At 41.1% G+C, this 18,776-nt stretch overlaps 2 protein-coding genes across 3 annotated transcripts in view; one reads left to right on the top strand and one right to left on the bottom strand.

The window, feature by feature from the left end:
• LOC134844513 (uncharacterized) overlaps positions 1-18,776 on the bottom strand; it is a 51,729-nt gene that overhangs the window by 9,308 nt on the left and 23,645 nt on the right. The window contains exons 8-9 of the mRNA XM_063861267.1: positions 14,677-14,860; positions 13,651-13,829 (exon numbers count right to left, since the gene is read on the bottom strand). Of these exons, the coding sequence (XP_063717337.1) occupies positions 13,651-13,829; positions 14,677-14,860 (363 nt within the window). The remainder of the gene's footprint in view (positions 1-13,650; positions 13,830-14,676; positions 14,861-18,776) is intronic.
• The window catches only part of LOC134857177 (46 kDa FK506-binding nuclear protein-like), a 211,039-nt gene continuing 207,666 nt past the window's right edge, over positions 15,404-18,776 (top strand). For both annotated transcript variants that reach the window (XM_063873553.1, XM_063873554.1), the window contains exon 1: positions 15,404-15,424. The gene's annotated coding sequence lies outside the window, so the exon portion shown is untranslated. The remainder of the gene's footprint in view (positions 15,425-18,776) is intronic.

Raw genomic sequence — 18,776 nt, forward strand, 5'->3', positions numbered from 1 at the left:
ATTTTAGTAATAGGTACCGTTTACCTAATTTGTTTGAGTTAATTGATAATATCGCCCTAATGATAAGCGGCCATGGAAAAAACAGATCTGGTTTTCATCATTAAATCAAAGATATGCTCATAGACAGATACCACTTTCAAAATGCAGGCAGTCGATGTAGTTTTAACAAGCAGGGAAATGGCGTAACTGGTTCTCGCCTACTCAAAATTGGATTTAACGGTTTAAAAGAAAGTCGAACGAGTTCCAGCGAACAATGGATCAATCAACGAGCAAGTTGGCCACCAAATAATGTTATCTATTTGATCAAACAATAGCAAAAGTTGATAGCGCTAAACACAATTGTAAATTAGTGACAGATGTTTTAAAAAATTAAGAAAGAAAACTTAGTCATAAGTTGGGAGAAGTGGCAATTTTAAAACTGACAACGTAGAGTGACTGTATTTCAACATCAAAGCTAACCTCTAGTTCAAAAACGCCACTATACTTTAAACTTAAAGAAAAGAAAAAAGCTGAAAAACAAATAGTTAAGTTGGTCGAATAAAATCAAAGACAAAAGTTTGCAACACAGTAATAAATCGTCATTTGACATCAAACTGAAAAAAGAGTGAAATGCGACGCGTCTCATTTAGCTCCGCGCGATTCTCTTGAACAACACCATGAGAGAACTTGGAAAACTCTGTTGTTTGCTAGTAGATTTGTAAAGGCAGCCGACGTAAAATGAAAATCAAAAGAACTCGATTTTTGGGATTAGTCTGGGCGTCAAACTGTTCCAAGAGTTATTTATTTTATCGACAAGTTTCAATTCTCCTCGATCATTGGTCAACACTTGCGACCTTAAAAAGAGACAAAAATACAAAAAAGGCCCAATCTCATTGAATCCATTGGGCTGATAAATTTTACCTGACCAGTTCACTGTCGAAAACATTTCCGGTAAATAATAGGAATCGTAGACTATCCGTCTAGACATCCAACTGCCGGACCCGTATCCGTTCTGTATGAAGATTAATTATTCGTGATTGCCTCGGTAAACGATATTAGTTTACTTCTTGGTTTTGAGAAAATGATTCCTGGTTATTCTCGCACAGAAATTTTTTTAAAAATCTCCCAGCAAATAGAATCAGATGATTCAAAGTACTGCTATTTGATTGGTCCATCCAGCAGCAAACTATAACGCATGAAATTGAACGTTAGAATCGAATTGAGATTCAGAAACCTTGCAAAAAATGTACGCTTAATTCAAATCATCAATTCGTCGAAAATCTCATTCGACTACAAACGAGCGTTCTCCATCCTGCCACACTGCTGATTTTTATGAAAATGTCAAAACCTAGAAGTTATGTATGACCAACTTGATTCAATCGAATGATTTTTCCCCAGATTCAAACAATATCATAAGAAAATAAGTCCCCTATTGTTGTACTCACTACAAGTAAATCGACAGACACAACAAAAAGTCAAATTAGCGAACAAATCAAAAACTCAAAAGTCAACAAACCGTTTCCGTTTCTTGGCCCAAAAATTTTGACACCAAATTTATGACCTTTTTTATCAAACAAGATTAAGTATTAAAGACAATCATCAAATCAAACGATGAAAATTGTAAGCAAGACATCTTACAAATGAAAAATTTTCACAAATACTAGCTCATCGATCCTCATGTCAATGGAGGATGCCGATGTCTTGATGAGAGATTAGTTATTCGTCCTTGTCTAAGGTTAAGAATACTCTACCGTTTCCACGAAGCTCACTCAGGACAGTTCACCCCCAGCAAAAAATCTGTTCCGACTACCGAACAAACCCATGCTAAACAACCTGAGATCGATTGAAAAATAATCCAATGCTGATCAAAGTCTAGCTCAACTATCTAGGTTAATCTTATTTTTTTATCAGTTTTTCAACATGTTTCAACACACTTTTTTTCGGTTAATGCTTAAAAGGGCGATCGGTCAACTAAAGGTTTTGAAACAAGATTTTACAAAAATTCATCCAGCCAGATAAATTGCAGTCAGATTTGTGTCAAAAATAGAACACTTCATCTTAAGAGTTTGCCAGGTAAATGTCAATTCCCATCAAATCGCAATAGTGGTTTTCAGATAGAAAATTTAAATGAAAAACAATTCATTTTCAATTTCAAATCCTGATTGGTTAATAGTTTGGCTGACCACTTTCTCACGGAGACTGAAGGAAAGAGACGGAACGAAGGACAGACTCGATGACAATTTTCTACCACACAAAGGGAGGATTTTAAAAAATCACAAATTTGAAGAAAACATCATCCTTCTTAATGACGAATAAGCTAGATGATGTCCAGTGACATCTACAGAATGGTAGAAAAAGAGCCGACCCAGCAAACGTGTGATTGTTATTGAGTGAGCCCAAGACGCCGTTTAGATCCAAGGAGAAATTAAAAATTACGTGTTTGGGAGACTACTCTTGAGGGGAGGCCATTTTGTGAAGCTACTCTTTACGTTAAGTTTTCAGAACAAGAAAAAACGGTTCGCGCACTAACAGGACAAGATGACACAAATATTTTGCTTATTTTGAATTTCGAATAAACAAAAAAGAAATATAATTTTTAACATGAGAAAATTATAATTGAATCAGACATAACCTTTAGAAATATTCAAACTGTCTCCCGGTTTGCGAACAAGCACAGCATTTTGCTGGTTATCCGATTTTAAAATCTAAGAAAGAATTGCGCTCAATTTTCAGAAAACCAGGTAATTAAGTGAAGCATTCAATGCTGGTGAGCCGAAATAAACAAAATACGGGGAAAGCGACATGCGGAAAAAGAAATCAATGGGTACCCGCACTCAGTAAAAAGAGAAAATAATAGATTATAATGGATTTTTATTGTCAGTCTACATAAATTTCAAAAAAAGAGATTATAATCGATTGAAAATGGATTATAATGTTACTATTTTTTCGAAACAAAAAAACTCATTATAATCGATTAAAATCTATTATTTTTTGAAAAAATTATTTCTGAATTTTATTGAATTATAATCCATTATAATTGATCAGGGGCGGATCTAGGATTTTCTCGAGGGGGGGGGGCGGAATTTCAAAAATTTTTGAAAACTTTGACGACCTTTTTTTTAGGTCGATCAAATTGATTTTTCGGGCTCTCCCAAAGCATTTTTTTGCACCTATTTAGGCAAAATTTTCTGCGCCGCAGGCAAATTTTTGAAAAAACAGTAAAAAAAAAAAGACGTTTTTGGGCACTTTTTGAAAAATATTGACAAAAAAATCGCGTTTTTTTGGCGCGCGCTCTCCCTCAAAAAATAGTTAATATTGGCGCCGAAGGCGCCCTTAGAAAAGTTTTAGGGTCGGTAGGCCAAAAATGGATTTCTTAAAAAGTATCAAAGAGGGGACCCTTTGGGTCGCAGGGGGTCGAATCCCTGAGGGGGTCAAATTCAGGGGGTCGAAGGGGGTCGAATCCCTTTTTTTTCCATGTGATAAGATCGGACTCTTTGCAAATGTTGTTTTGAATTAAGGTACTAAGAACAACACCGGTAATTGTGTAAACGAAAACGTTGATTGGGATCAGATGTGAGAAACAGTGCTGCACAAATCTCTGCGAACGGGACTAAGTTGCTATTTTTTGACAATTACAATTGACAGAAGAAAGTAGTATCATTAATGACAAGCATAAAAAAAGGGATATCATACAAGACATAAAAGCAAAAATAGACAGGCTCAGACACAGCAATGACATCTGTTGCAGCGCAAATATAAAACAATAGTACAAATGCATATAAACGTAAATGTGCGAAAGTATAAATGCATATAAATGTAAATGCATACAGGGACAGTAGCCAAGCGTATACATGGTGCGTCCCGGCGGGTTCGGCGCCGGTTCGAATCCCGACTAGGTCATTTCCTTTCTAGAACTCGAATGTGCACCGAACCTGATGGGATGCTCCGTAACCAGGTTCGGTCCCCCCCAAACCGATTTTAACCGTCTTTTCGCTCTAATTTGGTTCAGCCTTGATTAAGGCTGACCTTTAAAAAGAGCAATTTGTCTCAAGGACAAATACTGGCCATTTTTGCAGCTTGCTTTGATTTATGCAGTTGTTTGTGGCCGATGTTACCGATAACAATAAAAAAGTTTTGTTATGAAATCTCGTTGTTACTGAGTTATTTTGCCGATAAAATGCTCGAATTAAATTGTTTGAAATTCGATATTTTTACAATCCGTGGAGATTGAGCGCACATTTTGGCGCCCCACAAGGGACATTATTGGTTTCTTGTGCGATTTAAAGAATTATAGTCTGTGTTAATGGCTGATTCTGTTCAGAAAATTTCCGACATTTTCTGATTCACCTTCGATTTGTTTGCTGTTATTTTGCCGATAAAATTTCAGTAAACTGACACTTTTGGGACCCTTTTCTTGACTACCGAAAACCGATCTACTCTAACATAGCTCTACTCTAAAACCGAAACCGCACCCGAGTAGAAAACGCACGATACGGCTCCTAGCGTTACGGCTTCTTCCTATAAAACGGAGGTGCGCCACTACGTTACCTTCTTGTGGATTACCTCTTGAACTAAGGAGAGACGCCCCCGTCTCAGAATAATCCCGAAAGGGCCAAACGGAGGCCTGTTCAGGTGTCGCGTTTTGAGGAGCTCGTTTTCAGGTGTCGGATCTTAGAGGCCTGCTCAGGCGTCGTGTCAATCGCAGAGGCCTTTATACAGGTGTCGTATTTTGTCTTCAGAGACGAAAGAGCAGACAGACGAAAGAGCGGACTGGCGGAAGAGAGAGAGGCCTGTTCAGTTGTCCTGATTGTTGACTTTTGGTCAAAGTGGAGCTGTGTTTTTCTCGACACCCGAAGTTTTGGATTTTTTCTCCGGTGTCGTCAATCTCCAAAACCGTCAAAAACTGTAAGACTCATCTAGTTTTTATAAATTTTTTTGTGCTATAAAATTACATACGGTGTCATATTGTGTATCCCAACTCACGAGTGGTAATTTTCCCGATACCACAAATTTTTGGGTAATTGTGAACGGATTGAAAATCCAAAAAAATTGGATCATAGACAAGGGGTACTAGACTAGTTTTTTGGATTGGTTTACGACTCGAACCTGCTGACCAAAGTTTTCCGAAAAATTTTGGGGAAAAAGTAAAAAATCGCCAAAAATTTCTCAGAACGTCCCCATAATTCTGCGAAACTGTAAACTGTGCTGTAACATGACACCAACCTTATGGTAAGTGGTCTGGTAGCGAAATATCAGGCAAATTAAGTTGAGTTTTTTCATCCTCAGGTTTTTTCCTGTATGTTCTGAGAGTCGTTTACAGTATGTTCTGAGAGTACAGTATGTTCTGAGAGTCGTTTATTTCTGAAATTTTTAAGCATGGAAGTTAAGTTTCAGAAGAAAATTAAGAAGTTGTTTGAGAAACGTAGCACTCTCGAAAACGAACTTTATAAATGCCACGAGATAATTTTAGAATACATAGAGAGTCAGAGTCGTTGCTCAAAAATTGATACTTATATTGAAAAATGTAGGAACTATATAGAGCAAGCGGTCGAGATAAATACTGAGTTGATTGATATGGCTGTAAAAAGTGCCAATCCCGACGAATTGATACCGGCACAGGATATGTGGCTTCATAAGTTGACTCAAAGCAACGATAAAGTTTTGCAGGAAGCTATCACATATAAAACAAGTTTTGAGGCAGTAACAGAGCCGGACAAAATTGATAGCAGCTCAAAAGTTTCTCATCATTCTGAAAAAAGTGAAAAACCCCGGTCGCATAAAACAGATACCCGCTCTAAGTTGTCGCATCGAAGCAGCCGACATCAGCAATCGGGCTCTCAGAATTCTAGTTATACCGCCGCTCCGTCGAAAACACTTTCTGAGAAAAAGCGCGATTTAATGATTTTAAAGAAACAACAAGAGGAACTTGAGAGGCAGGCAAAGGTATCAATAAGACTGAAAGAACAACAAAGCCGTTTAGAGTTGGAAGAATTGGCTGAAGAACACAGGAAAAAACTGGCAGAAATTGAGTTGAAAGGGCTTGAGTTAGAAGATGAGTTGTCGGAAATCAGTGAGAATGCTGAGGAAAGTCGTTTAACTCGAATCTCTCCACAACTATCAATAGACGAAAAGGATCGTACGCGTCACTGGGTCGAATCTGTCTACCACAATCAGCCTGATGCTGTCGTAGTTCCCAATCAAGAGCAGTACGTTCGTTCAACAGCTCCTGAGGCAACTTATCCTGCATCAACAAATTACTTGGTCTCATCAAGTTTTACAGGCGTCAATAACGGCCACGCAGCTTCTAGTGATCCGGGATTGTATTACAGTAACCACATTCACGGACAACATCATAATTTGTCGAATTTGGTCCGCTCGCAGGTTTCCGTTAACAATCCAGTAGGGTTACAGCAGGTCATTCAACCTGTTTCTAATAATTTGCCTTAGCAAACTTTTTTGTCCACTCATCCGGTGCTAGGCAATCCAAACACAGGTTCAGTAGTCCCGGTAACTTCTGAAAACTATTTTGCTCCGCCATCATCTGCAGAAGTTCCTTCTGGTGTAACACCATTTGTTCCTGCATCAACAGCAGTTAATCATGTTTCTTTAAGTCATCACACTGCAGGATCAGTAGTAGCTGGCTACCAAGCACCTGTAGCCCCATCACAACAACATATGGGTGTTCCCGTTAGTAGTTATAACTTTTCAAGTGACCACTACAATCCTTATAGTAATTTGTGGAGACCAGCTGTTGCTACCCCTTTAATGTCAACTCAACAGCACTACGTTCCTTCGACAACTGTTTTTTCCGCAGTAACTCCGATTGTTCCTACGAATAATTTTGTTCCTTATACAAGTGGAGGGACTGTGTTCTTTGCGCAGCCTGAAAACTTTTCACAGGCTAATCAACCGTTCGTTCCTGATTGTCACGGTAACTCTTCGAATTACACAGAGCCAACTCCCGGTAATTCACCTGGTGCAGACGTCGAGCGTCCACTTTCGACACGAGAGTTGGTTAATATACTCATGCACAGCCGAAAAGATCATCTCCCTGAGTGGAAGCTGACCCAGTTCGATGGCAACCCACTTAATTGGCATGAGTGGTTTGGGCAATTCACATCGACGGTCGATTCAGCCATACTCAGTGACGATGAAAAGCTTACCTATCTGAAAACGCTCGTAGTGGGTAAAGCAAAATCCGCAATCGCTGAGTATAGCTATAGCGGAGTACTATATAACGACGCATTAGCAACTCTTCAAAGAAAATTCGGGCAGCCGCATGCTGTAGTAGGGGCTCACCTAGATAAATTGAGTAATTTTCCGCCGCTGAAAATGCATAACTCGGAAAATGTAATTGGATTTTCCTCTGCAATTTCTGGACTTGTTGCCGTATTCAAGTCTCTGTCTTTTAACGACGACCTGAAAAGTGTTAACTTACTGAATCAGGCTGTGAGTAAGCTTCCCCGAACCTTAAGGAGGCATGGTCGATGCAAACCGTAAGACGCCAATGGCATAGACCAACTCTGCTAGATTTCAATGAATGGCTCAAAGAAAAAGCGGAGGGTCATGAGAGGCTGAAAACGATCAATTCTAAGGGTAAGTCTGAAGAACCAGTTAAACAAAAAGTAGTTACAAAAGTGCTTGCAGGTAACACTAAGGTAAGTTCTAAGGATGAGAAAAGTAGAGAAAAGACAAGGTTTCCTCCATGCTCGCTATGCAAAGGGCAGCATGCACTCTGGAACTGTTCCGTGTTCAAAGAGAAAAACGCAACACAAAGGGCTAAATATGTAGCAGAACAAAAGCTCTGTTTTTCTTGTTTGCAAGGCAACCATACCTTCCGAAAGTGCCAAAAGGCAAGAAAATGCCCAAAACAGGACTGTGAGAGCACTCACAATGTGCTTCTTCATGGAGCCGAGAAAGTTTTCCCGCCCAAAGAGGCCGATCGATCACCATCGACTCAAACTAATACAACACTACTTCTGCAAACAACGCAGCTTGTGTTAAACCTTGTGAGGGAACTGCAAAAGGTATTCTTCCCGTTGCGTTGGTAGATGTGTCCTCTGGTTCGGAAAATTCGAATGCACTAGCACTTTGTGACACCGGTTCCACTCATTCTTGGGTTTCCGGGGCACTCGTTGAACGTCTGAAATTAGTTGGCACGCCCGTAAATGTTACGACCGATGGTTTTAACTCAGCCAAGGTATCTAAAACTCAACGAGTTCACTTGAAAGTTTCCGCAAAGCCCAATGAAAATGAATTTTCGTTTTCGTTTGTCGCTTTCGTTAAGCACAACATGTATATAGGACCCGATGTTATAAACGTTTCCGAATTGCAGGTCAAATACCCGCAACTAGCCCCGTTAAAGACGACTGCGTATAATTACAAAGAGATTGAGATAGTTATAGGACAGGACTTCTATCATGCGATAAGACCCCTCGAACATGTCTTCGGAGATGAACTTGACTCACCATGCGCCGTCCGACTTCCGATAGGTTGGGTCATTAGTGGTCCGTCTCCTGATCGTTCGTCCTTAAATTCTTCTTCCTTTAACTGCGTTACGGACGATACTTCTCTGACCGACCAAATCAAAATTTGGTATGAGTTAGAGTCGTATGGTGCGTTCAAGCAAGTAGATGCCCGTTCCGCCGCAGACAAGCGTGCTTTGTCGATCCTAAAAACTGAAACCGTTCACGATGGTGAGCGTTACACTGTACCGATGCTGTGGAGTGATAATGATGTTAGCTTGCCTAACAATTATTATTCTTCATTAGCCCAATTAAAGTCGTTAGAGAAAAGATTAGATAAAGATCCGTTACTTCGCGAGAAGTATACCGAAACAATCAGAGAAGATATAAGTAAAGGATATGTCATAACCGTCAACCCGCACAATCCCAGCTCACGAGCCGAACGTGAGTGGTATCTTCCACACCATCCGGTTTTGAACCCGAACAAACCCGGCAAGTTGCGCCGTGTGCTCAATGGAGCATCCAAATTTCATGGCACTTCCTTAAATAGATCTCTCTTGGTTGGCCCGGATCTCCTTCAAAATCTTATTTTTGTACTGTTGAGGTTCCGTCATTACAAGTACGCCGTCTCAGCGGACATAGAAGGTATGTTCTTACAAGTTGGAGTACTTGCGCGAGATCAACCGTCTCTCCGTTTTTTGTGGCGGGAGGACCCCACTTCAAGTGTGGTGGTTCACCAATACACCCGTCATATTTTTGGCGCTCGTGATTCGCCAACTTGTGCGAATTTCGCGCTACAAAAAACTGCTTCTGATAATCAAGCTGAATACCCATAAGCCGCTTCAGCCGTTGTCCAGAAGTTTTACATGGACGACTATCTTGACTCGTTCGAAAATACCGCTGACGCTCTTAGCCTAAGTAAAGACTTAGTCGCAATGCTCAAATTAGGTGGGTTTAACCTGACAAAGTTTGTTAGCAATATACCCGAAGTTACAACCGCTCTTAATCCGGACAACCGTGAGTCCAACCCGTCAGTTAAGGATATTTGTAAGAGTCCAGACCAATCGTCGCATGTTCTTGGTCTCAGGTGGGATCATGTAAAAGATACCCTAGTAGTAAGTAGAGGTGTTGATCGACCACGAGATAAAGCAATTACTCAACGCACCGTGTTGAGTTTTGTTTCCTCAGTTTTTGATCCAATAGGACTGGTAGCTCCATATACTGTGAAAGCGCGCCTTTTACTGAAAGACATATGGAGAATCAGTAGTCAAAAGTGGGATGATGATCTCCCAGAGGAAATTAAACAACAATTTCTAGATTGGCACTCAGGACTTCCACTATTAGGTACACTGACGATACCTCGTAGCTACTTTACCGAACCGTTTGACCGCTGTGAACTTCACACGTTCGGTGATAGTTCGCAGGACGTTTTTTGCGCCGTATCGTTTCTCCGAGCCCGACTTGCTAAATCGCAAAAGACCGAGTTAGCTTTTGTATTTGGGAAAGCCCGTGTAGCGCCTATGAAGATGCTCTCCATTCCCAAGTTAGAGCTTCAGGCTGCTCTGCTTGCGACTCGACTCAAAGAAGAGATTTTGAAAGCGCTTACTTTCAAAGTAAGCAATGTATTCATGTGGACTGATTCTACCACCGTTCTCCAGTGGCTTAACTCGTGCAACAAACTTCCTGTGTTTGTTGGAAACCGCATTGGTGAAATCTTGGAGTCCACCACCATTGATCAATGGAATCATGTACTCAGTGGTGATAACCCAGCTGATACCGGCACACGAGAGACTTCTTCGGAAGCCCTCAAGGATAGCAGCTGGGTTAGAGGCCCTAGTATATTGAGGACATGTGATTGGCCATTCAAGCCAAACACTGATGTCATCAAAAAGATCCAATTAAAAGGCCCACTCTGTGACATTGATACATGCCTTGAGACTGCATCTACGTTTGTTGTTGATGCTTCATCTGAGAAAGCGCCGTCGATCCGTCTGTTTAAAAATTGGGCTAAATTCAGCTCAATTGTAAAGTACAAACGTGTTTTAGCGTTTATGCTTCGTGTGCTACCATCGCATAAACACTTCCGTACAAAAACGCTTGAAATAACCGACCCGTCCGAGTTAGATATTGCCGAGCAGAAGCTCATTTATCTCGCTCAGTCCGAATCATTTCCTGCCGAAGTGAAAATACTTCAGTCCGATAAACTGATAACAAAGAAAAGTCGGATTGCTAAATATTCTCCGTTCATCGGCCCAGCTGGCATCCTGCGTTCAATTGGACGTATCAGCCGTCTTGTTGATACCGACTTTGATAGCAAACATCTAATAATACTGGATGATCGACACCGAGTTGCTCATATGTTGATTAGGCATATGCACTTTCAACATGCACATCAGGGGTTGGATTACATGCGTGCTGTAGTTCAATTGAAATACATTGTTCTGAAGTTGCGCTGGTTACTTGGGAACATCGAAAATACTTGCATAACATGCCGTAAGCGCAAAGCAAAAACAGTTGTGCCCATTATGTCTGACCTACCGATTGAAAGACTGGGTTACAAGCAGCCTCCCTTCTCCAACACAGGTGTTGATTACTTTGGCCCGTTTCAAGTGCCAATACGCCGAAGTACCGAAAAGAGATGGGGTTTCCTATTTACCTGCCTCACGACTCGAGCAGTTCACATCGAGTTGGTTCCATCTCTCGATACTAGTTCCTGCGTCATGGGCGTAGAGCGATTTATTGCAAGGCGAGGTACCCCCAAAACCATTCTTTCTGACAATGGCACGAATTTTGTTGGTGCTCAAAAGGAGCTCCTATCCTGTGTCCAAAATTGGAACAAAGTCGCCCCGGCCGTTTTCGTCCACAAAGGCATTAAGTGGAAGTTTAACCCGCCCAGTGCCCCTCATCACGGTGGCGCCTGGGAGCGGCTAGTGAGAAGTGTTAAGCGAGTGTTGTACGACATATTAGGCAACAGGAGATTAACTGAGGAAGTTCTAGGAACAACGCTCTGCCTAGTTGAACAATTACTTAACGCAAGACCGATCACTCCGGTCAGTTCCGATCCGCACGACCTAGAGGCACTCACCCCGAATCACTTCATTCTCGGTCACAGCGCAGCTAGCTTCCCGTCGTTAAGTTTCGAAGATAACTTTGATTATAAAAAGCGTTACGCCAGAGCACAATCGTACGCTACCGCAGTTTGGTCACGCTGGCTGCGTGAATATGTACCATCTCTCAACAAGAGAGCAAAGTGGCAAAATGATTCGGATGTCACACTGAAAACCGGCGACTTGGTTTGGGTAGTCGAACCCGACAGCCCACGTGGGCATTACCCACTCGCCCGTATTACTAAACTACACTACGGCAAAGACGGATGCGCCCGATCCGCCGACATAAAGACCGTTACGAGCGAACTGACCCGACCAATCGTAAAACTCGCACCTGTTCTTCCGTCTTTAGGGGCGGAGGATGTTGCAGCGCAAATATAAAACAATAGTACAAATGCATATAAACGTAAATGTGCGAAAGTATAAATGCATATAAATGTAAATGCATACAGGGACAGTAGCCAAGCGTATACATGGTGCGTCCCGGCGGGTTCGGCGCCGGTTCGAATCCCGACTAGGTCATTTCCTTTCTAGAACTCGAATGTGCACCGAACCTGATGGGATGCTCCGTAACCAGGTTCGGTCCCCCCCCCCCCCCCCCAAACCGATTTTAACCGTCTTTTCGCTCTAATTTGGTTCAGCCTTGATTAAGGCTGACCTTTAAAAAGAGCAATTTGTCTCAAGGACAAATACTGGCCATTTTTGCAGCTTGCTCTGATTTATGCAGTTGTTTGTGGCCGATGTTACCGATAACAATAAAAAAGTTTTGTTATGAAATCTCGTTGTTACCGAGTTTTTTTGCCGATAAAATGCTCGAATTAAATTGTTTGAAATTCGATATTTTTACAATCCGTGGAGATTGAGCGCACAACATCGTAGAACAGGTAGGAGAAGATTGAAAATTTGAATCTAGATTGAATTTCTAGGACTTTAAAAGTAAATTGAACGGAGGGTGAAAACTACATCTACCATTTGTACGATCAAACAAGGTGTTCAGATTCCTTAGGCGTGACGGATTTCCAACCCACTACGCGATAAATAGGCTGTAAGGGAATATAACGACGGCCAAAAATTACATGGCGCAAACAGCACAAAAGCCCGGCTGTGAAAATTGTTGTCTGTAAAGCACGCAAGATTCTGTTGCCCTTCTGTTGCAAATTTTTTGGAAATATCACAAAACAGTTTTTTGGAAAATTCAAAAGGGAATTCCTCGGATATTGTCGTGTCAGGTAATCTTTGCCGCCGCGCGCCGCCCCTGCAAAAATTTGGTTGCGGATTTTGCAGCTTTTGTTTAAAATTGCTTAAATAGGCTTGTGCAGTAGCGGATTTAGGGGGCGGGGGGAGGGCGGACGCCCTCTACTCGGGAATTCGACCCCCTGCCGACCCAAGGGGTCCCCCCTTTGTACTATTTTGAGATATCCATTATTGGTCATGCACCCTAAAATTTTTCTAAAGACGCCTATAATTTTGAGGGAGGTGCGCGCGCCAAAAAAATGCGATTTTTTGGTCAAAATTTTCCAAAAAGTGCCTAAAAACGCCGTTTTTGGCTTTTTATTAAAGGTTTGCCTGCGGCACACAAAATTTGGACAAATTAAATTAGGGTGATTTGGAGGACCTAAAAAAAGGTCGAGAGAACAAAATTTTCAAATATTTTTTCTAAAACCCCCCCTCCCTCGAGAAATTTCTAGATCCGCGCCTGGGCGTGTGCATGGATTCTTTATTAACTCTAACCTGACTTTTTCAAAAATGACACACCTAGGCCATGTAATGGGAACGCTGGTTTTAAAAAAGTTCTGGTTATATCACGCTTCAATAATGCATCAACCTCCTGTGATAGTGTTGTACCAGTAAGTAATGGTTCTTAATTTTCCAACGAAGGGATGAAACCGAGTAACAAATGAAAAACCTCGATATCTTGTCCCGACCACCCCCTTTGAGCTCACTCGCTTCGATCTCAATAAATTTTGCTGTAATAACTTTTTTGCTCTCGTCAAGTGACCTTGGGGGTGGCTAGGGCTGGGAAAGAACAGGGTTTTCACCTATGTTGTAGTAAGGGTATAGTTACAATGTCACTAAATTCAATATAATTTAATTTTTACCTTTTTCATTAGCGCTCGCAGTTATTTTGTTGCCACTGCTTCCCTTGTTGATTCTGGCAATCAGTTCCTCTGGATTGTCGCACCTGGCAAAGTCCTGGCTCAACTGGACCAGTGTCTGGAAGAAGAGCTTCAGGAAATCTGACTGACCGTCTGCGTATGTTTCCGATATTTGCTGGAAGCTAAGACGCAGAACATGCTTTAATAAGGTCAAAAACAAATTAAATGAAGGGGCTACAATTCGTAACAGACGACAATTCGTAACAGACGACAATTCGTAACAGGCGACAATTCGTAACAGGCGACAATTCGTAGCAAGGCATTGGCACGTAGAATACACTTGCTCCGCTGCGCTTACATACGGCACGAGAGGAATACTGCGCGTGAATCAGTGTTCCACGCTTAATCTACTCTTACGAATTGTCGCCTGTTACAAATTGTCGTCTCACAAATTGGATTAGTTCCACAAATGATCAGTTTTAAGCTAAGCGCATCAAAAAGTCAAACATGCAGCATGCAGGTATTGTAAGGTTTTGATAAAACACTTCGCCGAAGCTTGGTGTGGAAAATATTCCGATCTGTCATGTCTTACCTTTGTAGAAGACTAAAAATTCGGCAAACCGAAAGTAGTTAGTTGCTTTACATGTAACAAACAATATTCCGAACTTTCATCGCAATTTTTTTCAAAAAAAAACTGAAGCTTCAAAATTGTATAATTTTTTTAAAACAAATTTGCCACAGGAAGAAAGTTTCGAGAAACTCATCTAACAGAGTCGTTTTTGGGCATTTTTTGACCTGTCTCCCGATTTAAAAAAGTCAAAGCTAGCATAAATTCTTTTTTCTCAATTTTTGAATTAGTCGAATCAAGAATTCAAGAATTTGGAATAATGAGCTGTCACCCTGTCTTTGAATTAAGTAAACAATATGATTTTGGCAACAATACGAAAACCCCTTGCGATAAACCAGATAATTTTTCGCCAGTTTGACTGCCCTGATTTTCAGTCTATAAAGTTGCATCATTGCACTCACTTATTCAGAATAATTTTGGTCTCTGTCGAGATCTCACTGTTGAGGAGCTGCATCAGAATGGTCTGCAGAGGTTCCAGTGCGAGAGTCTCATCATCTGCCATCTGCTGCTCGAAGAAGTCCAGCTGGATCTTCAGTGCCTCCGCAGCCGAGGTCTCCCCGATGTTCTTCGTCGAATTAGTCACCACTGATAAGGAGGGGAAAATCAAGCACATGTGAATAATAATTGCGAAATAGAAATGATTTTGATTCCTCAATTAGAATAGAAAAATTACATCAATACATTTACAAATGAACGTTTTTTAAACGAATGGATTTAAGCTATCATTTGTTGTATTAAAAAACAGTATCTGATTAACCGTTCAAAAAATTAGGGTTCTCAAGATTTCGGAACAGAGGCTAGTGTGAAAAAACAGATGGATCAAATTTACAAGAACAAAAAACTTACAAATCGTCTTTCAGCAATGTGGACGATTCTCTTAAAGAAATATGATTCTCTGCATGAACTGAGTTTTAAAAGGTTTCTTGAGTTTTTTGTCATCTACTGTCTGTTTGAATAAGTGGGTCTCTTCCATATATCTCGCTTTTGCAAAAGAGGGGAGATTCGTTACTAGATTTATAACTCTCATATGCTTAACCATTGAGTTATTTCTTTTTACGGGGATATTTGTTAGTAGGTATCCGAGGGGGGATATAGTTGAAGAAATCCGAAAGAGTATATCAGCCTTAGTGTTGTGATAAACTTATTAAATAGCATATATTGCTGTTTACTAAGTGTTTCAGAAGTAAATTGATCGACGAGTCAGATACACTGGGCCCAATTTCTGGGTTTTTAGAGATCTGATTTACGATAGTTGTTGCCTAAACTAGGGTACATCAAGTCATTACAAAAAAGTGACCAAGCCCAGATCAAGGCCGGAGCTCATCAACTTATTTCAAAAAATGAACAAGCCCAGATCAGGGCTGAAATTTTGAAAGCATACAATTAACAATTCATCAAACTATTACGAAGAGTGAACAAGCCCGATTCGGCCGAAGAGCGAACAGGGCAAAATTTTTGAATTCAAAAGAATACAATAAACAGCCTTCAATCCATACGATAGTTGGAGAACCCATACAACCGTCTAAATAATCTTGCGTAATAATCAGTTGAGGGCCACGGAATGCTCTGAGAATGTAGCTGGTGGACACAAAATCTGCTGCGTCATCTGCAACCAACCAGTTCATAACAGCTGCATTGGTCTACAAACACCATCTAAAGGATACACAATTTGGTCATGCAATCGTTGTGGAGAATCAACAATAAAGTCAGTATTTCAATTACTGCGGGAAATGCAGGGTAAACTGGATACCTTGTCAAAGCTACCCTAAAAAAATTCAAAAGATGGAGGATGAGCTCCAAAAGCTCAGAAGCAAGCCTAAATTTAGCTCAGTGGTGCAGAAGAATTTACAAACCGGTGATACAACTATCGAAAAGTCTCTGTGTGAAATAAGAAATAGCGTAAGACTGAGAATTGACAGTCTTAATAATGCCAAAAGATGAAAACCTGAAGATTGGGATGAAGCAAACCCAAAAGAAGACTTTTTAAATGGTCTCCTCTGACAACAGGTACAAAATAAAGTCGCCATGACTTTTTAGGAGTGAAAAAACCTAAAGGAAGGAGACACATATATTGTCATACCGCTATGTCCTCAAGGTATGAACTGCTAATCCTTGACTCCGTATGGATAGATAATATCGAGCTTGAGAGAGAGAAGTTAAAACAACTAGTTAATGTTAACGTTTATTCTCATTCTGAACCGTAGTTCTCTTTAGACGCCGTTCTCGTCCTTGCTATCAAGGTCAATCGACCAGTACAAATTTATATTATATAATATCAAAACATAAATGATGTATAAATACGTACGAAGTTTTATATGGAGTTTTATCTATCCATGCCGGATAACATTCCCCCTCCTCGGGAAAAATTATAAAGTTTTTAATTGTTTTTTAGTCCCCGTGGGACTGTTTGTTCTGGTTATTCTTAACTCTCCTCTTGTTTCCGCGGTGTTGTTATCGATGTTGTCATCTATTGCTCCGTGCTCTTCTTCATTATTTGGCTGTTTGTCTGCTTGTTCTTGCTTTTTCACTTCTATGTCCTTCGTGTTTACACATAATATGTCGTCGTTTTCCATCGTTTCGTCTTCTGCGTCCGCTGGTGACGTTAGATCTATCACGTTGTTTGTAGAGCTCGGTTTGTGTTTTGGGCTAATAGCCTGTATAAATTGCACACAATACTTGTATTCGGGAGTTTTTTTCCGAAAACCCCATTTCCTGTATCAGAGATTTTAGGCTTGGCGAGTCTTGTTTCGATTTTTCTGGTGGTGAATAAAATTCGAATTGTTTTATCCCGGTTGCACTCGTGATCTGTTTTGTACTGGTTGAGATGGGGTTACCTAGTGCTGTCGCTAATGTCGGCTGTCGGTTTCTAGTTGACTTTCTTTTTGCGGTTGCAGGTGGTGTGTTCTTTTGATTTTGTCGCTTTGGTGATGGTGAGGTGGTCTCCTCCGATGTTGACGACGAATCATCTTCCTTTTCTGAGCTTTTGTTTGTTATCTGTTCAATCTCCGTCTGGAGGCTCATCCCTCGTGGCGTTTGTAATTTTCCTACTGATTTTCCTCCAGTCCGCTTTCCTGTCGCTTTTCTTTTTGTGGGACTGATTTTGCTTGTGATCTGGCTCTGTGCTGTCTTCTCTTGAATTGTCAGCTTGATTGGCAGCCCCGTTGTGGTGTCCTCCTTGAACATGGGGTGTTAAGGAGCTTGCGGACCTTTTATGTCTAAAAAACGCAGGCATGATCCTGTTCTCCGTGCGGATTTATAAACAACATAATCGCTCAAACGAGAAGGTCTGCAAGGTCCGTATATTACAGGGTTAGGACAAATGCTGTTCCGCTATTTCTTAGTATTCTCGTTTGTTCGCCAAAAATTTGTACCCAAGCAGTTTGTGGTGTGTAGGTTAGAATTTTTCCATCTATGATCTTATATTTTTGTTCAAATATTTTTGGGTTTTTAACTTTCGTTGCTAACCGGATAATTTTCGTGCCACTTGTTCTATTCGTTTGTCGTTATTTTTGTCGATTGTTCATTGTACTCCCTTGTATCTTAAGTTAAGTTTGTTCTTAGCTAGTTCTATAGGTTTTGAGTATGCACATGTTTCTGGCTGTGTCGGTGAATGCCTGTTTGTGAGCTTCCTTGGTAGTGATTTATGTGTGACTCTAGGTAGTGATCCCTTCTTTCGGATTTGCACCTCATCCTCCGACCATCGCTCGAGGTCAAGCATAACTTCTGCTTGCAGAGGTGGCTTCGGAAGATTCTTTCGATCTAAACACGCATGTTTTGCGCTCTCCCAATTTAGATTGTTAGGCGAGCTATTTGTGGCTATATTCGACAGCGGGGTATTTGGTATTCTCGGTACCCCGTTGTTAGAGATATATCTTTGCTTAAACTTGATTGCAACATCTGCTGTTGTGTTTGATACAACTTTTGCTGTTATCTATCGCAACTAAAATGTATGCATCCCTATTCAATTCGTCCGGGAGGGGCCTCGCGACGTCTAATTGAACTTCGTCATTAGGTTCGACTACCGGTTGCATTTGAAATGAAATATTCTTTCCTAAGATGGGTTTTAGATATTTACCTTGCTCTGTGCAGTGTTTGCAGCTTTGTGCACAATTGAACGATGGATGTGCGGGAACCAGACATGGTGACTCAAGTCCAACATGGCTGCTGATGGAGAGTGTCGAGTGCTGTCTGTCGCAGTTGGGATGGAATGACGATTCTTTCATCGATGAGTAAACAATCCTCACGGACATGTAGCCGGTTCCGAATGTTAAACCAATATTGTCCGTAGGAGGCTTTGATAGCTTCCCAGTCCCGCTTTTTCACGAAGTTGATCAGTGGACGCAGGTTTCGGCGATGAACGGAACCCCCCGTACTCGCTGGAGTTTTCGACGGAATAGCGGCTTGTCCTCTTCCGATTCGGTGGCTTTCTCCACTGTTGCCCCTACGTTATCCATTATTTCGTTGTGGCTGGCCTCTAGCTGTGACGAGGTTGTCATCGTTG

This window comes from Symsagittifera roscoffensis, chromosome 1, assembly GCF_963678635.1.
Source record: "Symsagittifera roscoffensis chromosome 1, txSymRosc1.1, whole genome shotgun sequence".
Taxonomy (NCBI): domain Eukaryota; kingdom Metazoa; phylum Xenacoelomorpha; order Acoela; family Convolutidae; genus Symsagittifera; species Symsagittifera roscoffensis.